Source organism: Aythya fuligula, chromosome 1 (assembly GCF_009819795.1).
Source record: "Aythya fuligula isolate bAytFul2 chromosome 1, bAytFul2.pri, whole genome shotgun sequence".
Lineage (NCBI taxonomy): Eukaryota > Metazoa > Chordata > Aves > Anseriformes > Anatidae > Aythya > Aythya fuligula.
In genome coordinates this window covers 174,996,443-175,023,871 of record NC_045559.1, presented here as the reverse complement: position 1 = coordinate 175,023,871, position 27,429 = coordinate 174,996,443, and the positions used below count along the sequence as shown (strand labels likewise).

The 27,429-nt window shown below is 40.7% G+C and overlaps 1 protein-coding gene across 1 annotated transcript; it reads left to right on the top strand.

Moving 5' to 3' along the window:
• Positions 1 to 655: 655 nt before the first annotated feature.
• Positions 656 to 27,092, top strand: SUGT1 (SGT1 homolog, MIS12 kinetochore complex assembly cochaperone). The gene is made up of 13 exons (XM_032207646.1): positions 656 to 738; positions 835 to 880; positions 3,393 to 3,483; positions 4,124 to 4,193; positions 4,584 to 4,654; positions 9,428 to 9,481; positions 11,082 to 11,098; positions 12,102 to 12,136; positions 12,572 to 12,668; positions 13,661 to 13,768; positions 24,873 to 24,963; positions 25,790 to 25,971; positions 26,544 to 27,092. The coding sequence occupies exons 1-13, from the start codon at positions 692 to 694 to the stop codon at positions 26,643 to 26,645; spliced, it is 1,011 nt and encodes a 336-aa protein (XP_032063537.1). The 5' UTR covers positions 656 to 691; the 3' UTR covers positions 26,646 to 27,092.
• Positions 27,093 to 27,429: the final 337 nt, after the last annotated feature.

The following is a 27,429-nucleotide window of genomic DNA, read 5'->3' as shown; positions in this document are numbered from 1 at the left end:
GTATTTTTTAATACTAGGAAACCTGAGGGGGTAACTGACATTACGGTGTTTTTAATAGTGGAGGGGTTGTTTTGCTGACCTGTTTACTAGATAAATGAAAAACTACACCACAAGATTACAGCTTTGTGCGTATCTCTTGCCATAGATGTGACTAACATGAAAGTGATTTGGGCAGCCTAGTGTATGTCAGATAGATAAGTGGAGGAGACCTCTTATGGACAACAGGAGTTTATTATTAGTAGTCTAATGTGTAAATGAAGGCTTTTATCCTTTAGGCTGTTGTGTGTGACCCTGGTGTATCCACACTAGGGTCTCTCCCCAGTGCCCCAGCCCTCCACGGGAGGAAGCGGGAGCCGACCACAAAATGGGGGCTGGAGCAGCTCCCCTCCCGCAGCCGCCTTCCTCCGCGCTGCAGCAGCGGCCAGGCTACACATACAGCCTCAAAACCGCCTCAGAAATTAAAAACCAGAGGTTGCGGGAGAGCAAACACCAGGGGGGCTGCGTGGCAGGAGGAGGAGGATGAAGTGAAGGGGCAGGACAACGGGCGCCAGGCGGCCGCCATCTTGGCAGGCGCCAGGCGGGGCGGGCGGAGCCTGGCGGGGTGGGGGGGGCGCTCCCCGTCAGGCCTCGCGCGCGGGGCGGCCCCGGGGCGCGGCGGCCGCGGCCTCTCGAGAAGTTTCCTGGGGGCAAGATGGCGGCGGCGCCTCCTCCCGCGCCTCAGCCCCCTGTGGCGCCGCGGTGAGCGCCCGCCAGGTTCCCCCCCCTTACCCCGCCGCCCTCCCTCCTTCCCTCCGCCTCGCCTCGCCCTCTCACGCCGTTGTGTTTCCTCGGCAGGTTCTCGGACGGCGACATCGACCGCGACCCGGCGGCAGCGGCGCGGGTGAGAGGCGGGGAGAGGAGGGGAAGGGGGCGTGAGGTGGCTCTCCTCAGGCTTTCCCTCAGCTTTCCTTTCTCCTTTCCATCAGCTTTCCCTTCTCCTTTCCCTTCTCCTTCCGACGAGCTGGGGATCCGCAGGGCTTCTTCCCCTCAGGTCCCCCCCGAGGAGCGCCCTGGTGCTGCCTGAGGATGCATGAAAAACAAAAACCACCAAACCAACCCTTTCTGTGCCATATAAATACGCCATAATTCAAATTTCTATGTCCACTGCTACCAGTAGAAGAAAAACAAGCTTACTGAAGAAATGCCTTCAGTCTATTAGTTTTTGTCTTCCTGTCTTGTTTCCCCCCCCCCCCGTGTTTTACCCATTAACTCGTGCTGATGTGTGCTCAGAGGTTATTTTTCTTGAAAAAAACAGAGGTAAAGAGAAGACAGAACTGGCAGATCTATAGCTCTTTACGTACCTGGAAGGGAGGAGGATGTAAATGCACAGCTCTGCTCGAGCGCAGTAGGTGGTATGGGATAAGGTAATAGGGGGTTATCTTTCCCTAAAGAAAAGGCCAGCTGAATCCTGCCCTTCTCTGGAGTTTCCTCTGTTGCTTGCAGAAGTTTTTCAGGAGATAAATGGCATCTAAAAAGGGATTTGGAATAAACAAATATATCTGGCTTAGTAAAAGTTAATTTAAGACTTAAAAACACCATAAGGTCTTTGAAAGTATTAAAGAGTACCATCAGAATCTGTCCATTTTCCTCTGTGTTAGTCTTGTCTAGTTAATTTTTCAGTTCTTTGTGTGCTCAGTGACTTGGAGACTTTTTTGTCAGCTTCAAAACACCATTTAATGTTCTAGGGTTGTTATTTAGTGCATGTTGCAGTAAAGGGCGTACCTAAAAGTGCTGGTTCGAGAGGCAGGCTGTGCTTGGTGACCTCTGAACTGGTGAGTCCCATGGTGCTACACGTGGTGCGCTGTGCCTGCATGGTCCTAGGTGTGGCCTTTTGGCTCACGTAATTAATATTAACAACCTGGGACGTGACGCACTGTATACGGGGCCATGTGGAGCCTCTCTCCACACTTGACAGGACTTAGAGTGGCATTTGTGCACTGTGTCCTCAGGACTTTGGGTTCCTTTAATTCCTGAAGCGCGTGCTTTGGCTTTCTGCACCTGGTACAACGGGAAGGTCGTCCCCTGTGTTTAAGTACTGCCCGAATGATAAAGCTGCCAAGTCCTCAATGGCTCCTTGTGTCACTTTAAGTTGAAAAAGTAGTCCACTTTGTGGAACAAGGATGTTTTCTATTTGCTTTTTCCTTAGAAAATGTTTCGCAGCCTAAGTGGTGATTTTTTAGGGATAGAGTCAGAAGGAACTGATGAAACAAGCATTCATCATATTGTTTTGGTGAAGTGCTCTGTCCAGTGGGGAAGAAGGGTTGGCGGTCCCTTAACTTTCAGTCTCCTGTCTCACCTGTGCCTGAATTTAAGTTTGTTTATCTTAAGCTGCTAGCTGTTGTTGCCACTTTGTTCCTGGTTGGTGTAAGCATTTATGTGCCAGCAGTGAAAGAGAAGAGGGCATTGATCTGAATTAAAGCTAAGGCAGGCCCTTCTGCTCTTCCTTTTTTCTCTGCCTTGGAGGGACTGTGTTCTGGCAGTTGTGTTGCATTAACGTTTATGCCTGTTTAAAGCCTGTATCTTAGCCACCTTCACGCATGCTAAATTCTGAGTGGAAATCCAGTCGACTTAGAAAATTACTGTACTGTAGTCGTGTACTGTAGTAGCTTCAGAAAACTTGCTGTCTTCTAGCAAAGACGAGAACTTTTCTCCCTCATAAGGAGAGAGTTGGAGACCTTCTTTCCGGGTGTGTGCATTGAGTCATTGCCATTTCATTGCTGTGCAAAAATAATGAACTTGTCTCACAGAGTATAACACAGTTATTTCAATCTGTGTACTCAGTGATTTCCCTAGCCAGGGACTACTTTATGCTTATTTCCATGGTGCAGCAATGTTCCCTGTGAGCCCTGTGCTGCCAGTCTTTTGTTCTCTTATTTCTCTTGCTCAGCATGCTTCAAAACCATCTCCCATGCTCAGTTGTATCATGTAATGTAGGATTTCATCCTGTGTTACAGTGCTTTGAGCGTGTTATTCCTGCACGAGCATTTTGACACGTTGTGTGTTCATTCTGAGTTCATGATACTGCACTGCTTCCTCAAATTGAGCAGACCTGTGTACAAATAGGAGAATTGTAGGAAAATCGTAGGAACACACGGGATCACCTGTGCGCTAGACTTCCTGTCTAAGTCATTAGAAAGTCTTGTTTTCTTCTCAGTAAGAAGCAGACTTCATGACTTCGATCTAATTGGCAGGTTCCTTGTGCTTCAAACTTTTTGGATGAAAACTGATCAATAGGTAAACATTCATGCCAGTTCAGGGTATGTCTTTCCCGAAATCTTAATTGACAGAGCTTGGTACTGTATCTTCATGGTGACTTTTGAGGTGCCATTTCATGTTTTTCTGTGTCATTACAGGAGCTGACAAGAGCTTTGGAAAAGAATCCAGATGATGCCGAGTGTTATTGTCAGCGGGCTTACGCTCATATTCTTCTGCAGAATTACGCTGGTAACATCTTCAGGCAACACTGAGAATCCTCTTACAAGTGTATTATGACACATTCCTACAGCAGATGTCGTAAATGTGCAGACAAATTAGCAATAACAGAAAGCCTTATAGATAACTTAGTGTGCTGCTTCTGCAGTAGGGCATGCTTTTAAAGTTGTCTTCATCTTTGAGTGTTTCGTACCTGCAAAACTTCCAGTGAATTGGGTAGGCTGTGGGCCCAGTTTTTCATCTGATTTTAGCACACTGCTATCTTTGCAGAATTATTTTTAGTATATTTCTTGAGCAAACTGTAAGCTTTGTGTTGTAAGCATCTTCAATCCTGATGTGTTTTTTTTTTCTTTTTTTGTTAGGGACTGAGTATGGTTGTGGTAGGAGGGTGGCGACTGAATAATGCCTGGGAAACAGATTAATGGAATTAATTTAAAAAAAAAAAAAGTCCTGCTTTGTCTTTTATGGAGCTCTGTGGCTGAGTGAAGGCTTTGTCCGTAGCACTTGTCTGAATTTAATTTAATTAAATAGAGTGGTGTGTGCAAGCTAAGAAAGCTAACGTAGTAGTGAATTTTTTAAGGTGTACTCTAAGACTTGAAGTTCACTGCTTTTCATAACAAATGTTCTTCACCTGTAAACTGACTTTCAACAGATGCAGTTGCAGATGCAAAGAAGTCCCTAGAACTCAACCCCAGTAATGCTGTAGCACTTCTTAGGAAAGGGTGTGTATCATCGTATGTTGTGCTTCGAGAAAATTGTGCTAACCTGTAGGGCAATAGTAGCATTTGAATTATCACTCCATGCAAGCTTTTTGCAACATCATGAATGAGTAAATTCCATGTCATACTGCTTCTAAACCATCTGTAATAAGGCTGTGATTGTAAGAAGAAATAGTATGTTTTTTGTTACATTGTTTTTAAGAAATGTACCTTGATTTTTGGGGTAGTTATCTTAACATTTTCACCATTTCAAAAACAAGTTTCTTACGCAATTTAAATTCCGACACATGTACTTTTAACCAATACAGTGTGTAAACTAAGGATATTGTTATCTTCAGGATGTGGACGAGATTGAAAAGTAATTACTCTTCCTTGTGTTTTTCTTTGTGTCAGGTTAGGAGAATATCACATCAAAAACTACGCTTCTGCTTTAGAGTCGTTCAAAGAGGGACAGAGGCTGGACAGTAAGTACTAAGATGTGTGCACAACACTCCTTTGCTGATGTCAAAAAAATGGCTCTAATGTGTAAGCAGAAAGTGAAGAACAAGTGGTTTTTTTAAAGGCTAATGAGTTGGGTGCCTGATTTGAGATATCTGGAACGGGTCTGGCTTTTGGGAAGACTTGAGCAAATCCCTACCTGAAAGTGTAACACTGTGTAAAAATGTGTATCAAAACTGTTAGCCAGTAATCTGCTTTTCTTACCTTATTAAATGGAGGTGTTTCCCTGGTCACCAGAGGTCTTGCAGATAAATGATGGCACTGATATGGCATTAAGTGTCATAGAAAAGCTTCTGAACAGAAAAGGCTTTGTATTTGTAGCTCAAATTTTTAGTTAAACCATTTGGTGGACTGGTCTTCAGAAAGAGCGTGCAACTTGTATTTGAACTGATAAAATGGATTTTTTACCTCCCACTAGATATCACTTCATTACAGAAACATATTTATTCTCTTTTTTTTTTTTTCTTTAAGTGTTGGCTTCCCAGCTGGAACTGTGCATGTTTTATTTCGGGGAGAATTAGAGCTTTTAAAAATACGACTTTTTTTCTAGAAGCAGGAAAGGAGTAGTTCAATGCAGAAGGCTTTAGTATAACATGCAGAGAAGCACACAACAAAGTGATCGCAAGATGGTTGTAACTCCTTTCTTTTTGCCTATCCCACATTTGAAATGCAACTCTCAACCTCATTCCGTTCCCCTTGTTCTCAACTGCAGAAAGAAATTGTAAGAAAAGCACCTTGAAAAGTTACACAGCAAAGTGTGCTAATCTGATGAGAGTTGTCGTGATCTAAGATTTTCCTGGTATGTTATCTGTAACAATGCCAGGGGCCTGAAGGTTTAGCAAAAATGTTATTAGATTGTGGTTCCCAAATAAGCAACCTGCTCCTCTGATCTAAAACTGGAGTTTGATGGCAGAGTAAGTTAATGAAAGTTCTTTCTGCCAAGTGGTTGTGCCCCTTCCCACTATGGCAGTTATTCAGCCTCCTCTTTCAATACATTAAGTCTGCAGAAAACTGCTGTTTTGAAAGAAAAAAATGCCTGTGAACCGATGTGTTAAAACAGACTTCTGAAAGGCCTGAGTGCTGAAGCCAGCAGAATTGAAGTGATAGTGGTGATGTGGTGGAATTCCAGCAACTGTCATCTTCTGTTTAGGGCGCTCTGGAATAGGAGCTGAAGGATTTAATTGAAGCTTTAATTGCTTACAAGTTCTTTCAGTTCTGGTAGCCTGGGTAAGTGGGTATTCTCTCCTTTTTGGTACAGGAGAAAATTGGATGAGTCCTTATAGTCTAGGCAAGTTTTCTTGGATCTTCCTGTGAAAGGGAGTGCTTCCTTCTTGTGATTTCTGTAGCTTTCCTTACTTGATTTCCTTACTTACTTCTGTGGCTTTCCTTATTTATTTCTGAAAACCCGTAACTCCTGAATTGAATCAGTAGTCACTTTAATCTCGTGTTAGTGGCTGACAGGGCCAGAAATTCTCTCTATTTTTTCATCTTCACTGCGAGTAATTGCTATCGATCTGAGCTTTCTGTGTGCATAGATTTCATCACTTTTCTTGTCAGTTGGAGTTGTTCAAAATACACGGTATGCACAAAACCTTCTGAGGCCAGAGCATCACTTCTTCATTCTCTTCAGCCTTGCATCCTACTTACGTTGTAGGGTAGGGCAGCACGTTGGGCTGCAGATATCTTTGTGGCAGTGAATACCAGCATGCTTCTGGCCAACTCAGAATCCCTGACCAACAGCACAGCCTCTTCCTGTGCTGAATCGCATGACGTCTGCCTGTCTGATTTTAATATGTCAGTTTTGCTGCTGACGCAGCTGAAATGTTTCTGAAGGTTCCCTGTACTTCCTGACTACTTTCTCATCCGAAACTTGCTTCCAGTGTTCTTCATCATTACAAATCCTATGGGCTATTGTGAGATGAGGGGTCTCCTGAAGACTTCTTTGAAAAATACAGGTTTTTAGGTGATTCTCTTGAATATATCACCCGTCTTGCTGGTGGGTTCATGCCAGTGACAGAATTTGCCTTTGCAGTTCTGTGGAATGTTTGCTGGATCCTAGGTGGAAAGACTTGTGAGCACAAGCATTTTGGCATAGCAGTTAACCTCTATTTAAGTGCAAAGTGAAAAAAGGCTATAATTAAATAAAAATGGGAAAAGGAACCACTAAGCAGGTGATAAAGAGATGTTAGCTGCTGCTGCCTTACAGGGAATTGCTGTGGCAGGGAATTCTTTGCTGACAAGGCTGTTTTCTTTGCCACACAAGGGGGCAGAAGTACACCATTACATGTTCCTTGCTGATGTAAGGTCTGTTTTAAGTCTTTGTAATGCTCAGGGAGATGGGCTTGCTGCTTGTGCTCATTACTGGTAGTGCTGATGGGCTCACGGAACTACAGCAAGCTTCCCATTACCCACCTACAGTGACAGCTAAATAGGACTTGGCACGATGGATTACTGAATGTGCATAATGAATACTGAATGTGTAAATAAAAACTTGAGTTTATAAAATAACATTACGAAGCAAAATTTCTTGCGCTCCATCAGGAGACGACGCATGTGAATGTATGGAGTTCACTAATTTGCCTCAGACTGAAAAAGCAGCATGATCTGCTGCTCTTTGGTACATCACAGGGATTTAGGACAGTTACACTTGAGAAATGTTCTTGAATTTTGCTGTGACCACCTAATGGATTTAGTAAAGGTGAATTCTGCCAACTTTTTAAAGAAAATGTCTCGGTAGGTGCAAGTGAAGACCCAGGTAGTCTTTCTGAATTAGAAAGTTATTAGGAATTGTTGGTAAATTCCTCAGGGGAATACTTTAATTACTGAGTAGTAAATAAATTTGCCTCTAACTGTGATGTGCTGGTATGCAGGAAAAGAGGCAGTGGTTGGCAAGGAGATCTTTTAGGGCAATAAGTCAGAAAACTCCAGGCCTTTCTTACTGAAGTTTGTGTTGCATGGCAATCTTGTCATAGGCTATAATTAAGAAGAAAATTCATCACTTGCTGCTGAAAGTCTGAGGTTGGATCAGTGTAGATTTGTTTCAGTTTCCCTTTGCTTTAGGCCCTTGAACTTACTCCATTTCACTTCCTTTCTAATTAATAAGCTTTGTTCCCAGGTGCAAAAATTCAGAGAGCTGTTTTGGGGGGCTATGGTGTGTAAAGCTTTGAAAATTAGAGAAACAGTTAAGTTTCAGGGAAGCACTGGAGCTCAGGAAACTCCATGCCCTGGTCAAATTAACTTAGAAGTTGCATGTGTTTGCTTAGATCCTATGACAGCTGAGTCTGAAGGTGTCACAGCCTCTTTGGGCAGTCAGCTCTACTGTTGTACCACCCTTTTAGTAAAGTATTTTTCTTTTCTAATCGGAACTTCTTTTGCTGCATCTTGGGTCTCTTTCCTTTCCCTGTACACTTGGAGGAGTCCAGGTCAGTTGCCCGTATGCCTTAGGTATACAGTGGGTAATTGAAGGCAGCCTTTTGGTCCCCTCTGCTTAATGTTGGAGATTTCCGTCTGAAAGCAGGTATTTTGTTGTCAGGATTTGTTAGGAATATAAAAAAGACTTACCAAAAGCTGATTGCCTGGTAATGTCAAGATTGCCATATTCTTATTTCAGTTTCTATCTTTTCCTAACAGCATCCAAGAGGTTACATAAATGTTATGTAACTTAAAATTTAGGCAACTTTGAAGATGATTAGCAGGGATAGCAGAAGATAAGGAAAAAGAGAAATGCTTCTGAGGAGTTGGTAGCAATTTTAAGTCACACCTCAGAATTTGTGTATGCTTGCTATCTGAAAGAATCGAGGTGAATACATTGCAGAACTGCAGTGGAGCCACATTCGGTGTTACGAGCATGTTGGCTGGGAACAGTGTGGTCTTTTTTTAAGCTTCCTCAAGCTCTCTGCGGGGAATTTTACTGTGTGAACTCCCTCAATGTGAATTCCTGCTACTGCAAAAAGATAAATTTAGCCAGTCTTAGTAGTTGGTCAGTAATATTGCTACTTTGTTTGTAACATTCCTGACTGTGAAGGGTTTTTCTGGGAATTTTGCTGAAATAAGAAGATTATTCTGCCATTGTACTGCTGGTTTTTTAGCTATTTTCCAGTGATTTATTTATTTTTTTGTCTGGGGAGCTTGTTTCCTAGACTTACCAATGTCTCTTTTTCTGTGGTTTTGATGTGTAGAGTGGAATTGGCACCTACATATCTCTAATGTCACTGATACTGTAGATGCATATGTAAAGTATGTGTGAAACCAGCAGGAGAAAATACTTGGTGAAAACTTGCACCACTTTGGATTGTCCACAGAACAGACTCTTTTTTCTGATACTTCTCTGGAGAGGCAGCATGTGGCTGAGTGCTTGGAAAAAGGATTTTAAGGATAATGGAGAAGTGTGTGAAACAGTACTTCTTGCTTTCCAACTGCCATATAAAGGTTGAGCAGCTTGGAAAGCAGTAGTATAAATGGGTCAGCCCAGACAAAAAAAAATAATTGGTGTGCTACAAATTAATTTCAGTTAATTAAATGTAACAGAGTTAAATAGTAGAGCTGTATAAAAATGTTTAAAGCTTAACTGAAATGGCAGAGGTTATACGAGAAGATACTGGGAAATAATAATTACAATTTAACAAATTGATGCAAATTTGGATGAATTTGTTCCAGCTGGTGGTTGAAAGAAATTGTTCTTTATTCAATACATGTAGTGCTTGAAGAGTCTTGATGTTACTGTATTTGATTTCTTCTAGATGTAGATGATACCTTTACTATTTGGATCAAAAGATGTGAGGAAACACTAAACGGTAAGAAAAAGCGTATTTACTTGATGCAGGATTTGATGTGGCCTCTGCTTTGAATCTGTATTGTTTACAGCTTGCTTCTTGAAACAGAGTTTTTGGTTTTTATTTTGAGCTATTTTTTTTTTTTTAAAGTTTCACTTTCCTATCCCTTGTTTCTTTCAATTATATGTTCTGAACTCTTCTTTAGTACAGAGTTAAATTAATATTATGATTTTAATAATAATATGTGACAGAGGAGTACTCATTTCAAGTTCAGACAATTTTAACTCCCTTTCATGTACTTTCCAGCTTATTTTAAGTGTGGAAGCCTGTCAGCCTTCTTTCTAAAACCAACATCAAAATAAGTTCTCAAGTCTTGCAGAAACTAAAGTTGGAAAGAGCAGTGGAAATTTGGTGATGTCACTCTTTCATTCTACATGGAGAGTGCCTTTGGGTACTCACTGCTGCTCTGGTATCTTACTGTGGCAGTCAGCTTCCGTTTGTATCTTCCTATGACATGATACCCCAGGAAAGAGCTTACTACAGTGCTTAAACTGCCTGCTGGTTTTAATGAGCAGAATAGCTGACTTTTTTTTTTTTTTCCTCTGCCTGTTAAAACTCCTCACCAGTGTTTATTGGAGAATGGGGCAGTAGAAACAATACAAGTTCATGTCGACCTGTTGATTACCAACTTACTAGAGGAGAACCCTTTTGTGTTATGTAGGAATTTACAAATCTGCACCTGGTGGTAGTTTTTACCAGGTTTAGGTTTGTTTGGAGAAACCATAGAAGTGGTAGGGCATACACTTGGTCTTACCTGTGGAGAGTTATCTCGAGTGAAAACTTTCTCTGCCTTTGCAGAGAAAGAGTTTATAATACACATTTCTCAAATATCATAACTACTTTTCCCAGTTTGTTTTGTCTGGGGAAATGAAATTGCACTGTTTTATCTTGTCTCTTCATTTCTTTTCTTTTTTTATTTTGAGCTATTTTCTTAATTCTCTGTTACTACAGCAACAACAACAAAAATAAAAAAAAAAAATCTTTTTCGTGACAAGTTAAAATTATGTTTTCATTATTTTTACCTTTTTAGGAGTACAGAGTATGAAGGACCAAAGGAAAAGTTGGTTTCTTTTGAAACATTTAATCTGAAACACTGTCAGGATTCTATCTCATTTGCCAACTGTGGTTGCCCAGTATGACAAATTTGATGAGAACTCGGTCCTATTTCTATGTATGCATGATATCCTAGTACAGACTTGTAGGAAGTAATTTATTTTTTTTTTTGTGCCATGGTTTCGATTACCTTAAAAAAAAAAAAGTTTCTATAGTTTCCTGATAAGGAAAATACAGGAAGCTTGTTCCTTTTGTTAATCAGAACATGTTTTATATTAGTTGTTTCTTTGCAGAAGTTGGTGATTGAAATGGGTAGCATGAATAAAAGTTAAGGGCCATTAAAGCAGAAGACTAGAGGTAGAATTGGTGTGTCTTTAACTTCTGTACTGGTGAGAATGGGATAAATGCAGAATGGCTAGAGTAACTGAAGAAAGATGGAGTAGATGTCATGTAAGTCAAATGTTTTTTTCTGAAAATACAAATGTTTGTTTTTTTTTTCCCCCTGCAGGCTCACAGACAGAAATGGTAAGGTGTCTTCCTTAATATATTTACTGCTTTGATTCTTGCCTTTAATGTGCTTTTAGAGTTCTGTGGTGTCTGGAAGCTTCCAAATATTTTAAAATAATCTTTTCTATTTGATAAAATTCTGAAGGATCTAAACACGTTGTTTTGAGACCAAGGATGCAAAATTTGAATGCTGAAAACCTAGGAGTGGTGAACAAATCTGGAAATTGCTGTGCACTCATTAAAGTCAATTTTAACTTTCTTGCTAGCAGTCTGTGGCCCAATTCTAAACAAATTAACCAGCTCATCTCATCAGTGCCAACTCACTTGTAATTGCTAGAAGATAGCTTCTTTTTCCCCAGTAGCTTGCATGTATTTTTTTCAGACTTCCTTTGGTTTTGTAATTCAGCAGAGTCTTTCTTTTTTAATTGGAAATTAGAAGATATATCAAAAGTGACCCTTCTTGTTTGGTTAGGTTTTTTTTGGAGACCGGGATGTGAAGTTGCTTTGGGTGTTCTGCTCCCTTCTTCGTAGTTGCTTCAATTTTTTATGCCTTAGTAATAGGATAGAGGAGGAAAGTGTACAGAAATGATGGGAGTATGTAAAGACAAATCTTACCATTAAAAGGATTTTTTATGTTGGAAAATTACGCCTGAAGTTCTCAGATCTATTTCAAGCTTTCTTTGTGACTTAAAGATGAGCAGCATAGCCACTGTGTGTCTTTCAGATCTTCTTATTCAGAAAAGAAATGAGTTGAAGCTGAACTCAATTGCTGTTTATCAAATGTGTGACCCCCTGTATTGTAAGATACATTAAATATATACACTGTCAGTCTGTAAATTGTTTGAAGTCTGTCATAAATGGCTAGGAGAGAAGAGTTCCAGCTTTCTTATGTACGTTAATGCACATGCATAAGTCAGGAGAAGAGAAATGATCAGTATGAAAGTGATTTGTCTTTATTTATATATGTCTGTTATATTTTCTCTTACTGATACAACTTCCCAATGCAATGTGTTCCAACCAGAATACACAACAGCAACCTCTGTCATCAAAGATCAAGTAAGTTGTCTTTAGTTTTGCTGCGAGAATATAACTGTTCTTTCCTGATTGGAGATACAAGATAATGATTGTAGTAATTCTGCAGAAACTTCACAAAGTGACAGTGTAAGTGAAATGACCTGCCCATAGTGCCTGGTAGAGGTAATTTTTTGAGCTATTTAATTTAAGAAAGTCAAATAATAATATGAATTGGTTAAGAATGTGGCCCACTTCTTACAAATTTATTGATTAAAAAAAATATATATATTCTTTAACTACTTGTCAAGACTGCAACTGTGTTGTTAAAGGAAGGGGAAGAAGTCTAATTTTGTGCATCTTCTCCCATCCCCCCCCTTAAACTACATAATAGTGTTTTAGCTTTTGTGGGTTTTGGATTTTTCTTTTTGTTCTTAAACATATCCTTGCAGATAACTTTTCCTGCTTCTTTTTCTGAAGGTATGACTGGTACCAAACAGAATCTCAAGTCATCGTGACTATAATGATCAAGAACGCGCAGAAGGATGACGTCTGTGTGCAGTTCTCAGAGAAAGAGGTGATTTATGTTGGCTGTTGATACACATCCTTAAATTTCACGAGGCGTAGTTATTAAAAGGGAACATCACTTGCTGGAACAGCAGGAAAAAGTGGCAGAAGTGGTCTTCTGCCTGAGCATTTTTATGTACAGTGAACAGGGAGCTGTTGCCACAGCAGGGTCCGTAGGATTTATGCACAAGCCAGAGTGTGTTGTGCATGCTGCAGAAGGAACAGCTGTTCTTCAGCTGCTTGGGTGTTTGGAGGGTTGGGGGAGGAGGTGATCTGAAGTTAAAGTGTTTTTGTGTGCATGCGTCTGGAATGTGAACGGACAGAAACAAGGTACTCTCAAAACAGTTATGAATAAGTAATATCGTGCTTTAGTACTGTTATGGAAAAACAACGGCGGGTGAGTTCATCTCGATTTTTGTATCACTGCAATTGATAATGGCAACAAAGCGTGTTTCAAGGAAGTACTGTAATCACTGTTGTAATGCCATATGTGGTACTGATGACTGTTTAATTAAGGGGGAATATTGAGCAGGTAGGTTATTCTCAACTAAGTTGGTACTTGGTGAGCCACAGAAGTGTCTGTTTGATCCTGTCTGCTTTAACTTGTGGCGAGTGCTCACAGGAGTTTAACATAGCTTGCATTTATTAGAAGGGAAGTTGCAAATTGTTTTCATGGTTCATTATGAAAGTGTTGATACTTCATTTGCCATATTTTTCCCTAAAGAACGCAGATCAAGCTGACAAGATAATAGGCTTTTTGAGTGCACGCTGGCTAAAAAACGAAATCTCCTGTTCATCTTTGTAGTGTACTGTAAAACACCTTGTTGAATAATGCAGGAGCGTAGTGGTGGTACCTGAAATTCTGATGCCTGGTGTTTTAAGTATCCTAGCGAAGGCTTGTTAATTGAATCACTTAGTCTTGGTGCCAAATGACAATCCTTTACTCGGAAATGGAAAACTTCTCTTAAAGATGACCAGAGATGTGTTTTTGACTGTTAACAGATGAGTGCATCAGTGAGACTTCCATCAGGTGAAGACTACAACTTAAAGCTTGTTCTTCTTCATTCTATAGTGCCAGAGCAAAGTACATTTAAAGTGCTTTCAACAAAGGTAAGCTCTTCTTAGTGTAAATCATTTCTTTGTCTGTTTCTGACGTTGAAAATGTTTCTGCTCTATTGTCATGTCTCATTACCGCAGTCATAATGTCTTGCTTTTCATATAGAAATGTTTTTCTTTCTTCAAGGTGCCTTTCAGCCAGTGGAAAGCTTTCTAAACTTGTGCAAAAATCAGAACTAGTGACGTGATATGTTGCTTACTGAAGTGCAAATCACAGTTACATTGAGGATGCTTTTAACTGTTGCTGTTGAAAGATGACTGTGGTCTTTACTTTTACATTTGGGGTATTTGGAAAGCGTGAATGATTTTTTTTAACTCTCCTTTTAGGAGTCGATACTGTCTTATAGAGTATTGTCATCTTTATGTGCCTAAAATAAATGTCAGACCTGTAGGATTTCAGGGTTGAAATAATTCTTGACCCTTTCATGACTTTTTCCTGCTGGTAAAAGTTACTCATAGTTACCTGTTCTTGGCTTTTCACAAGGCTTGTCGTAATGCTTGCTTGGAGACACTTGGAAGTTGCATGGCATTAGAGAGAATGCTTTTACCTCAGCATTTTGTCTTCCAGATGACAGGTATAGAACAATAAGGAACTGACTGTTCTGGTGTGGCATATCGTAGCATAATATGTAGACAGACATGTTCAGACTTGGCTCTGCAGACAACCTACCTCTGAAGCAGGAATAAATGTTTTTGATTCTTTCCTTCTATTTCAACAGTGGTTTTACAGAGCTTTTGAAAATTCCATTGCTTTCTCATGTTCCACTTTACCTGCAAGCTTCAGAAAGGTACCTACAGAAGTTATCGCATGTTTTCAGGGAAAAAGGAACTTCAAGATGACATGAGAAGATTTCCACAAAGTTGGTCTTGTTTTTCCACTCCTCACACTAAGGAAGCTGGGCAGGTTTTCTGGTTGAATCACGTGAATCATAGGATGGTTGGGTTGGAAGGGACCTTAAACACCATCTAATTCCAACCCCCTGCCATGGGCAGGGACACCTCCCACCAGCCCAGGTTGCCCAAAGCCCCATCCAGCCTGGCCTTGAGCACCTCCAGGGATGGGGCAGCCACAGCTTCTCTGGGCAGCCTGTGCCAGGGCCTCACCACCCTCAGTAAATAATTTCTTCCTTTTACCTAATCTAAACCTACCCCATTTTAGTTTAAAACTATTCCTCCTTGTCCTATAGCTACACTCCCTGACAGAGTTCTTACAAAGTGGGAGATGAAACCGAGTGCTTGAATTAAGTGTAAAGTCTGCTACTCTGTTGTTATATATATAAACGTAAGTGGAATGGACAGGTGCCCTGTCCAGATGAGCAGCTGTGAGGTCCTGTTTGCGTTTATTCCTATCTAGCTAGTGTTAGACTTTTCATAGCTCTTGGAGTCTGCTATTACTGCTGTGAAGTATCAGGCCTGTGTCTCAGCACTCCTGAAACTATCACGGCTGTCTTCCTATGCTACCATCCCCAGCCTGGGTTAATTATTTGAATCATCTGTAGTAGTCTGGAGCATGGTTTAGGCTGAGATTCTTAAAGCGATGCGAAAGCTTTCGTTGTGTTCAAGCAGTGTCTGAAGCGTAAGGATTTTGCATTTATTTCCAGATGTTACTGTTCCTGTGTGGTTTTGAGAGAATAATTTTAAGGCAAGGCAGGGTAAGAGAGAGCACAGGAGGAGTTGTAACAGGTGAAGTCAGCGCTTCTGTGCGTACTTCCTCTTGTGGAAAAGAGAAATAAAGGGGGGACACTTGTGAAAGCACAGTGAAAAATACAGTCTGGATGGTGCATCAGCTAATTCCAGTACTGACCAGCAGATGGAGTCTCAGTGAAGAAAATATTTTAGAGCAGGCCTGCATTAAGGATGGTGAAGCATGCAGAGTGCTCTTTAAAGACTTAGTGTTTCTCAAAGCAAAATATTCTAAGTTCTTTAATGGAAGTGGTGCAGTGTCAGTGTTTGTCCGAATACTAGAGATGTACATTTCCTTGCAACAGTTTTGTGTATGTGCTTCGTTCACATGAGCAGGATGGAAAATATAGTTATTACTTTGAATAAAGCATCTTAATACTTCTTTACAAAGGAATTTGTGTCACTTACATGGAGTTCTTCTGTAAGGACTTGGAAAGGAAGACTTAATTCTATTGTCTTCCCGATTATACAAACGTTTTACTGGATCTGGTTCTTTGACCGGATGGGCTGAGGTCTTGTTAGCAGTGGAAGCAGGTTATGTGGGCTCCTGGAACGTGTCTTGTTTATTTTCATCCAAGAGGAGTCCTGTTCACATGTTCTTAAATGGTTTTCCAGTGTGAACCAGGATGGTGAAAAGGAATGTGATGTGAAAGGAAACTTGCTTCAAAAGCATGTTTTGTTGGAACAAAAACCATACTCTGCCAGGCAATTCATTTGGAGTACCTCTGTCTCTTCTCTTTCTCATTACAAACAAACCAAAACATCACCAAAGCAAAACAAAAACCCACCCAGAGCCCTGATAAGAGTGCAGACTGGGCCAAGAGGAGGGAAAAGGCTCCCCAGAGTCTACATGCATATCACAGCTAGATGGGATTTGAAAGACTCAGAGGAGTGGCGACAGGAGGCTGTATTTGGGAGGACTCTTTATGGCACTGACAGACGTAGTGAGGTCTGTTCATCTTGCTGTGTGTTGGAAGGTTTGAAGACTGTTTAGCTAAGGACTAGAGAGGGGTGAGTTTTTTTTTCTGAGCTGCTGATAGCAGCGCCTGAGAAACTGATATTTTAAGCTGGCAGGTTAAGTACAGATAGAGATTAGGACATGGCTGGAGAAAATCATTCTCATGTTCACAGCCTTTGGGATGAGCTCGCTGGCTTCCAGCAGTGGCTTTTGTGCTCTCCCAGAGCTATCAGAGCCACTGGGTTCAGCCGGGGTCTGTCTGCTGGGCTGGTTCCCTGACTCACAGTGGTCCCTGGCTTCACCTTTCTGATGAACTTAACCCTGCCAGAGCTTTCTCAGAGTCCCTTTGTGATTCCGTCAGAAGGAATCCTATCCACTTGGAGTAGACTGTGGCTCCTTCCTGCTTAGCTGAGCTCCCAGCCTGGATTTCTGCAGGGCAAAGGTTGAGGGATTGCTCCTGGTCTTTCTTTCCAACTATATGGTGAAACAGAGCGTAACACCCAGGCAGGTTTTGCACTAGATAGACTTTGAGTTTCACATAAACCTCTTAGACCTAATAAATGTAATGGATGGAGGATGAAACAAGAGAGCTGGCAGATAATAAAGCAATTGTGCTTGTTTTGGTAAGTAAGAGATGCTGGAGATGAATCTCTCAGTACTGCTTAAAATTCAGCATCGCTTGACAAATGCAAAACAATAAAGGTAAAGATGCAAATTCAGGAGGAGAAAATAGCCCTGGTTTTATTTGCAGAATTACAGATTCTGAAGTGACTGCGAACAGCAGACAGAGCTTAAAGGTTTGGTTCTCTCAGAGAATGTCAACAGTAAAAAATGCAATTGCTACATTAGGCCTTGTTTCTCTGATGTTACTGGTTAAGTTCCAATCTGGCAAAGGTGTCTGACTGCTTAGAAAACATTACTAGGTTAACCTGATAGAGCAAAAGGTAGCAGCAGCTCCAAAAGTTACGTGTAAATTAGAGATTTGTGTCTTATAAATAGAAGCTGGTCTGGTCTTTGAAAGTAGGAGGGATTTTGCGTGTAGGTAGGATTTGTTGTATTTTGGTGGCCGTCCCCAGTTGTGTTCAGGTGTCGAGTGAGGTGGGGAAGATTTGCACCACACTGAGAAGTGCACAGTGCATTCAGCAGTTAACAAAAAGGTACCTGCTAGCGGTGCTGCTTGTTTTATTTATTTCCAGCAGAGGGAGCCAAAATGTAAAGGCTGGAGCGAGTTTGCTCTTTGGAAGTTGCCTGTGTGGAATTCTCCTTCTGCTCCCATCGTAACAGGAAAAAGGCCTTGTTGTGGTGTAACCCTGGCAGGCAGCTCAGCCCCAAGCAGCCACTCTCTCTCTCCGGGTGGGACAGGGAGAGAATCAGAAAGGCAGAAGTATGAGAATGCATTGATTGAGAGAAAGGCAGCTACCAGGTAAAGCAAAAGCTACCAGCAAAGCAAAACAAGGAATCCATTTGCTGCTTCCTGTTGGCAGGCAGGTGTTCAGCCACTTCCAGGGGAGCAGGGCTCAGCACACACGATGATTTCTTGGGAATCCAAATGCCATCACTCCAAACATCCCCCCTCCTCCTTCTTTCCCCCATCTCTTATTGCTGGGTATGACACCACATGGCGTGGGACATCCCTTTGTCTCCGGGCTGTGACTCCTTCCAGCTCCTGGTGCATCCCCAGCGTGCTCACTAAAAGTCTTCTGTAAGCACAGCTCTGCAAAAACAAAAGAGAGTGTGTTATCACCACTGTTTTCATCAAAAACCCAAAACAAAATCATATGAGCCTCTACGAAGAAAATGAACTCCTATCTCAGCCAAACCCATGACAGGCATGCAGACCTAAAATGAGTGATGAAATACATTTAAGGCAGAGGAGCTGACTTGGCTCTGTCCAGCAGATCAGGGAATAGAAATGCACAAGTAGTGCAAGGATTTTTGATGTTCTGAAACAGTTCCTGGTGCACAGTCAGCCCCACTTTCTTTTCCCTCTTCTGTTCCATCTGTCAAGCAGGTGGGATTCCAGGGGAATATTTGGCTATGTTCTCTTGGAAATGTGTGCTGTGTGTGAGTTTCTCTGGGTCTTTATTCATGTTCTTGGTGCTGCTCAGAAGTTTCTCAGACCTAGGTGAGGAGAGTGAGGATGAGTATCTGCTTTTTCGTGTGTCCTTATCCTCTTGAAGGAAACCTGAGCTAGTGCTTTCTCTTTTCCTTCTCTGCTCCTGCATCTGCAAATAGTCTGGGGACAATTACTGTGAGTTTTCACTTTTTTTAGTGGTTTGGGCTTTTTGCAGATAATGGCAGTTTGGAGCCATTTGAAAAAGTGGCTAAAAGCAGCTTTGTGATCCCAGAACTTCCCTTTAATTAGACATCAAAGCTGTGCTGCAAAGAGGAAGGTGTTAGAAATCCTCACTTTTTTTCACAGCTGGCATTTGTTACAGAGATGTCTGAGGTAGGAGCACACTCCCAGCAGCTTCATGCCAAGAACAGGGCAGTTGGTGTGCCCCAGAGGAACGTTTCTTCTCCTCAAACCAACATTTTGCCTTGCAAACGCTGGAGCACCCAAGGCACCTCTACTGGAAAAGCACCCTGGTGCCTGTTGCTAAATGTAAAGGGAAAGGTTGAGACAACTTGTTTCAAAAAGTGTGTGAGTCTTTACTCAGAGGCAGATGTACACAGATAGATAAACAGAGGATATGGGTTTATTTTAACTGCAATCGGTTCTTGCAGTCATATCCTTAAAAGAGACTTTCTCATTTTGGTTATTTTTAGCCAGTTGTTTGTAGCGGCTTGAGTGCAGCCTTCCCTGCTCGCTTGCAGTTCTCTCTGTGAGGCTTTCACGCAGATTTGTATCTCCCTAAACTTTCTGGGTGTTTTCTGTAAACCATAAACTGATATTTAAGATAGGAGTTGGATGCTTTTCTGCATTCTCTTGCATCTCTTAGGCAGGGCTAGATGGAACAATTTCCTGGCGAGAGCATAAAGAAACCTTCCTGATGATTGTTGTGATATTACTTGGCTCAGAATAAGTTCAATTTTTTTTGTTCCTTGTGAGTGCAGGTGGGTTTGGGGCAGATTTAAACTTGTTAATATTGAGAAATAGATTTTAAGCACGTGAATCAATGCCCATGTTTTATATAACTCTATAAAGGAAAGCTGTAAGAGTGTTTCTCTCTGCCTTGAGAGAAGGTGGATATGAGAACGATTGGCTTTACAGGAAGGATGTGGTGGCAAAGAGCTTTAGGCTACCAAATTGATCTGTATTGCTAGCTCCTTCTGTAAAATATCCCAAATTCTAAGGAGTGGTTGCTATATGATGTCAGTGAAGTGGCACTGATCAGTGTACACTCAGTTATCCATCGTATGGAGCTGGCAAAAAAAAAAACAACACAAAGGGTGTTTGCTAAATCCCTTCTGTTAGAACACCTTTACAGAACAATTTTTTGAATTATCAATAATTCGTGGTTACACTGGAAAGTTATCCTAATCTCAGTATACTTTAAGTCATGGACCAAAGATTCTGGAACTCAGAATGAGCAATTTATAAAAGGTCTTGGAATAACTAGGATACCATCTTGTGCATATGATTTTAGGTAGAAGTTTGAATAGGTCGTACCTTTATAGAAGAATGTGATGATGGGTCATCACCTTAGAGCTTGTTTAAAAAAAAAAAAAAAATTAAAAAAGCTGTGATTGCAAAACGGCAACGTTTTGAATTTACTACTTGGACAAAACAGTCAATAGTTCAGTAATAGTCAGCAACTCAGTAAAATAACTGAGGAGATGATTGGAAATCCTGATTTCACGTTTCCACGTGTTTAATACAGCAAAACATCCGAAGTTTAAAGGGTATTTTTTTCACGTCTTAAAATCAGTGGCTGAGCTGCTGCTCAAGCTCTGCCACTTTCGATTCCCTTCATCCCTCGGATCAGAGCTCAACACAAATTTGTCAAGCAAACTTTCCCTTAGCGTGAATTGTGCAATACAAAATACACTAGGAGTTGAAAGAAATTTCTCCTACCTTGTCAGTGCATACCACATTTTCTTTCAAAGACCACCAAAATTCTTTTAATATTCTCAGCCAAACTGGTGAGATCTGTCCTAGAGCATGAGTTCATGCAGAACCTAGTTTGCCAGAAGTTTAGGTGCTTTTTTTAGCAGCAGGCTTCTACCTAGAATCTTAATGTTGATAACTTAGTGTTGTATTTATCTCTAAGGGGATAAATTCTTTCTTAAAATTAGATTATATGCTCTCCTATTCCACTCTTCTTGAAGTCAGGTTTTATTTGTGCCTTTGTGCTAGCAATGAAACATAAGATTGCTGCTGAGGTCTTTTCTGGCATCTCTCCCATACATAGCACTCGGATTCAGATGCAAACAAATTTGTCTTAATCTGTTATTTTTTTTAAAGCATCTGTTACTTCCGTGAGTAGAAACCCCTGTATCCTTTCACTGCTCGTGTGGTCTCTTCTCGATGATGATTCCTCGATTTGACGCTTGTCTCAGCAGGGTGGGTTTCTCAGAGAGAATTTCAAAGAAGCGTTGCCTGAATTACTCTGTCAAATTTCCCCGTGTCTTTTCCTTTTTACTTTGCTCACTTTGAACCCCAAATCCGGGGAACTTAAAAAAGGAGAACACAACAGCAAGTGGATTATTTCTGCACTTGAACTTTTTACAAATCTGGAGTGTTTTGTCCTATTTTGGGCTTCCCAGTAGAAGGAAGATATCAATGTAGTGGAGGGCTAACAAGATGGGCAGGTGGCTGGAGGGCACGAGCTACGAGGAGAGGCTGAGGAACTGGGCTTCTTCAACGTTAAGAAGAAAAGGTTGAAGGGGAAATATCTTTATTCTTGTGTGCTGCTACCTGATGGGATGGGACAGAGGAGGTGGAGCAGAGGTACATGGTGACAGGGAGAGAGACAGCGGGTACCAGATGGGGGTAAAACAGCATTCCTCTGGGAATCTCACTGTCCTTCACTTCTTATTCCTGATGAACGCCAGTGTCAGTGCTTCTGTGCTTTTCTTGCTTTCTGTAACAAGTTGTTTCAGAAAGGAGTAACCGTGGCAATGGGACACAGCCTCAGCACAACAGCCCATTGTAGTGTTAATGCACAGTGAACGTGATTTTGTAGAATAACCAGGACCTACCTTTTACTTAAGCTTCGTGTGCCTGAAGGTTTTGAACCTCTTTTTTTTTTTTTCCAGTGGTGTTTTGTTACAGAACAAAGTTCTTGAAGTAGCATGTGATTAAATGGATAACAACCAGAGGCAGCTTCTTAAACTGGCATGCAAAGCATTTAATTTACAATCATTTTTCCTGTCTTATTCTGAAGTTGGCACGAGGCATACGTTTAATGAAATATAAATGTTATATCAAAGTAGTTGGCAAAACATTGAAATGTATTTCTCCTGCCTGGGTACTGAATTTTTTTTCCAAGGAGAGGAAAAAGCTAACAGTACTTGTGTGTTAGGTGTGACATCAATGATGTGTCACTTGTCTGTGTGATAGCCATCCGTATCTGCTTTAAAATGTTCATTAAAATGCATTTACTGCCATTTGTGCACATAATTGGGACTCAGAGATGTTTCTCAGATCAAATAAAGCTCTCAAGCTGAAGAAATGCGCATCTTCACAAGCAGAATTTTACAGCTTTATATTTTGGAGATGTGCTTGTATAATGGTGCACAGCTAATGATTTTGCTCCATTTGCTCCTGCCTGCAACTTTGCCTAATGAGTGAGCTGAATTGAAGTGGATGGAGTAGATGGGCTAAAGGATTAATCATGTCATAAACGTGTTCTGTCTCCATTTCTCAGCTGTATGTACTTCCAGTTCGGCAGCGTTGAAACGTTTAGGCTTAAGGAATCTGCATCTTATGCTGGGAATTAGTTTGTAGCATTTCCTCTTCCTTGGTTGGGGATGTTTGTTGTATAGCACAGGCTTGGGGCCAGTTGCAGAGGGAAGTGTAAGAGCTAGAAGAGGAAAAAAGGAGAGGGGGATTATTGGAGCAGCAAAAGTAGAAAGATTTTTCTTAAATGTGTGGGCAGAGCAGTCTGAACAGCCAAAGGGATCTTTGAGGAGGGTTGTATTCTGTGAAGAAAATATCTGTGTTTAGCAGATCACATTAAGCATTACGTTGCATTAGAGTTCGTTCTTTTCAGTGCAGATGAAAGTCTGTGAGATTCTGAAAGATGGTGGTGGAAACCTGGAGCACGAGGGCAAGAGGAGAAACAAACAAGGAAAACTGAAGTGGTATAGGTTTGAACAGTCTCAGCATTGTGAATTTGCTGTTTGTTTTTTTTTGTTGTTGTTGTTTTTGTTAAGGCTGTTCAGTGGGGATGCATTGTTAATTAGAGTATTAAAAACTTTGAGATTAAGGCCTCCTCCTCTTAAACACGCGCTGGGGTTGGCAATACAGTTGCCACAACTTGAGGAGAGTTCTGTAGGAAGTGGAGGAGAGACAGGTTGTTTTAAATTAAGGCTCAGTGTTCTACTTCTGGCTAATTAGCGCTTTTGTTAGTGGCTAATTAACTTAAATGTTTGACTCATGAGATCCAAATCCATTCCAAAAAAACTACAAACCAAAACAAGAAGAACAACCTGCCAATTCTGGCACTGATGAAACTACTTATTTCTTGTACATGTAGCTGTGTAAAAATATTTTACTTTCTTTGTGCTCATCACAAAACATTCGATTTGTGAGTGTAGAGTTTGTAACATGAACTTTGTGGCTGTAATTTCGGCAGCCATTTTAAAAGAGCCCAGTGAGGGAAGATTTGCTGTATCCTCTAGAGCTGCTGGAGAGTAATAATCGTTGGCACAGTTTGAATGCTGCTTCTGCACAGTTAAAAACAAATTTGTGTTCGTAGAGATTAAAATATTAAACTTGAATGAGGGATTTTTTTAGGGGCAGTAGGTTGAGCAACTAGAATAATACAGCATTTGATTTTTCTTTGACTATTTTTGTTCTGTGACTGATACCTTTTCCTCGTTTTTAAAGATTGATACTGTGATGCTCACTTTGGGACTTGTAAGGGTGCTAAAAACATTGGAAATACAGCAGATAGAGGAAGTGGGGAAGTCACCTACGTGTAAGTTGTGCTTATTAAGGGTGAAGCTCTATCCTGCCTTGAAGGGCATTCATTCTGTGCCTCGTGTCTTAAACTTGTTGTTCCCACTTAGTACAAGTTAGTGGTAGAAAATGTATATTTAAACTTGTCAAGGGAAGCAGTAGTTTCCCCAGGAAAAAAAAAAAAAGTGGAGCAGTGGTAATTAAATATTCTGTTTCTTAAAATGCAGCATGATCCCAAATACGGCAGCTTTGAGACTTAAATGAGCTCATTTCTTTATTTTTATAAGGCATCTTAGACTGTTACTCACCAGTGACAGACTTGAAGAATCGAATAAATAAAGTTCAGATTTCGGATCAACGTGATGCTGTGCAGGGAGCGTGCTGCTGGGGTCTCTGGGGTTAGCTTTACAGAGGTGCCTTTGTTCTCGGGTCTGCAGGGATCCCCAGGTCGCAGTGGCTTTAGGTAGAACTAAGAGCTCCCTTATACGAAGCTGTGCACAAATACGGAGCTGCTGAAGTTCAGCAAGCGGAGATTTAAGTCAGTTGATAGCATCGTAGGAATTCTGTGACGCTTCCTGAAGGGAGTTTGTCATCTACAAGTGACACTAGGCACTCTGTTTTGCAGTCTTTGTTTTGCAACTTGGTAATCCTCTGACCAAGGATAAGGTTAATTATGAGAAACTGCTTCAATATGGCTGTCTAAAGGGATTACGGGTAGTTGTGAATAGGGGCATGACACGCTTAACTCAATTTTGTTTCTCCTATGATAATTGCAACCATATCCACTTTTAATTGCCGGTTTTGTCAATGAGTACTAGGCAGTTTTCTCTGTAGCAGCGTGTGTTCAGCGAACCAAGTGAATCCAGCTTCTGAATTTTTTCAATGGGAAGATGAGCACCGTCTCTGGATGCTTCCCTGGTAGTATACACCAAATACATCAGGTTTTGTTGGATGGAATGTAAACCTAGGGCTTGGATTTTGCAGTCATTCAGGAGCACTATTTAATTATCAGAGCTGGTTGGCAAGAAACAGATGCATAAGATGCACCTTGGTGCCTGGTAGTGTAGAGACATCCCAGCTGGTTGTTACTTCTGGGATGCTGTGATTTACAGACAGTGAATAGTAAGCACAAGGAAGTGGTACTAAAACAAAAGGATGAAACTCATGCAAGAGCTGAGCATGAAGAGTTTAGTTGATGTGTCATTAAGTACTATAACTTCATAAGGTAAGGTAGGTATGTTTTGTTCTAATGCAGGCTTCATGTTAGACACTGTCTCTAAAACCAACCTAATTATTTCCTCACTGCTACAGAATCCAACTAATTTGAACCTGTTCCTCAGAACTGTTTGCCATCTGGATTAATTTGTTTTTCATGTTCTGTTTTGTAGGTTGAAATAAAAATGAAGAAGCCAGAAGCTGTAAGATGGGAGAAGCTAGAGGGACAAGGAGATTCTCCGAAGTTAAAGCAATTTACACCAGGTTTGTTATCTGAAGGAAGTGTTAAATGCTTTATTTTTGGCAAGGCACTTGCAGATATTAATAATAATTGGTGTGTTAAAAGCTGTTAATAAAATCATAGTGTTGTATTTACAATAAAAAGACTTTTTTTTTTTTCCACTACCAGAAAATGACAGAAATAGTCTGCAGGGCATTACTAAAATTTATTAAGGTTAGGCATAACTTCTATTAATCTGATGAACTGCCGAGGATCTATGCTTGTCATTAATTCCTTCAGGCTTTTATCTGTTTAGCTGTTTATTTCAGTTACTGTTTTGCAATTCTTTGCATTGTTATGGGCATATTGTTGCTTAAAGAATTAAATATCATTAAGTATTTCACCTCTCTTGAATGCTTTTGCAGTGTCTCAGGACAGTTTAACAAGGCATCTTTGAAAAAATGTTGACGTCCTGATTTATTAATTTCAGATATTTTTGCAGTTTAACTCACATTTTTCTGTGGCTGTAGGCTGTTTTTTTCCTTCCTGTCAGCCAATATCTCCTGCCTCATTTTGACTTCAATTATTTTTGTTGTTATTGTCCAGAATTTCTTTGTTGGATAGCTAAATAATATAATTATTTACCTGAAAGTAAACTTTGCAGCTGCTGAATGTGGTCTCTAGCATTTCTTTGTTCCCTTTATATTTTTTCATTGCAATGCTTATATCTGCAAGGAGGAAACCATTTGCATTTTTCAGATTCATACTCCATTATTTCAGATTCATTAAATACATACCATGTCTGTTCTGGAGAACGCAGCTTTAAAAGTAGTGAGAAGATTCTTAGCTAACTAACGTCTCCCTTTTCAGACACCCAGCACTTATATCCATCCTCCTCTCACTACACAAGGAACTGGGACAAACTGGTAGTTGAAATCAAAGAAGAGGAGAAGAACGAGAAGTTAGAAGGAGATGCTGCTTTAAATAAACTCTTTCAGCAAATCTATTCAGATGGTACAGATGAAGTGAAACGTGCCATGAACAAATCATTTGTAAGTCTGTGTTCTTTGTCTCTAAAGAAGGGTGTAGCTTTTGCAGAGTGACACGTTACACTAAGCTCTGCATAAGTCAGGAGGCTTCCACCCACCAAAATCTTGGGCCTCTGATAAATGGCAGTGGTTCAGTGGGAGTTGTTGGTGTAACAGGTCTCACTGAAAGGTTGTGCTCTGCTGGTTTCTTTGTTTCAGTTAGTGTTATCAAAGGGAATGCAGCTTTTGCTTCCTGTAAGGCTTGGAATTGTTGCCCAGGATGACAGGATCAAATTATTCTTAATTCTTTACATATAGCTCCTTTGCAACAACACGACAGCCTCTAAAAGCTGCTTATTATCAGCATCTCGTAATGTCCAGTATGGAAAACAAGCACTGCTAGGCTGAAGGTCATGGAATGATGGCTTTTTCAAATTTCATTCAATATACACACCAAATTCCCATGTAAATTGCTTCTATGTGAGGTTTAAATTCATCAGGTTTTTCAGAATTTGTTAATATGTTGCAAGAAATGTGACTTCTGTGTTACTAGACTACCTCTAGGAAACTAAGCAAGCTTTTTTCTTATATTGCAGATGGAGTCTGGAGGCACGGTTCTGAGCACCAACTGGTCAGATGTTGGTAAAAGGAAGGTAGAAGTAAATCCTCCTGATGACATGGAATGGAAAAAATTCTAATCCTGTTTTTAATCTCTTACCATCTCTGTGTTGCCATAAGTCATGTACTGACCACTGTGTATGGACATAGCGTTCTTGGATTCAAAGCACTGAATGCTCCCCTGGAAACAGGAATTGTCTTTACATTTTGCGTGCTTTAGAAATTCCTTCACCTGCAGATGTTAAAGGTGTAGTCACGAGTGGAACCTCTCTTTTCATCATCTTTGTCTGAATTTTGGAGATTGAGTCAAACAGTCTAAATTTTTTACCACCTTTATCAGCTCTGCTCTTTGGGGAATGGGTGATCTCTGTTGGGCTGTTCAGGTTCATTGCCTTACGCCCGATACTTCTGCTCCATAACTTATTAGATCTTGGCAACTTTGGGTAAAAACACTTCTCAACAACAGTGTTACAATTCTTCGCTCTTTAACTCTGCTAAATAAAATTGTAAATATAACTTTTTCTATACAGAAGTTTCTTCATTTCATTTTTAGTAATCTCGGTTTTTGACAAGAGTGAAATCGTTTGAAGCATACAGCTTCAGTAGTAAATACACTGCTTAAAAAAAGAGGTGGCTTGTACAGGAGGAAAACTTGCATTTTGCAAAGAGCGAGATTGCCCCTATTGATGCAGATTTAAAAAAAAAAAATAATCCACTTAGGGATTCCTCCCACCTTGGTGATGGGTTGAACTGCAGCTGTATGTGATGAAAGTCGGTCATGGCTGGAAATTTCTCCAGGGGAACGAATCCTCTGTCTGCTTTCTGTGTTCAAAAAAAGAAGGATCTGTTGTAAATTGCCTGAAG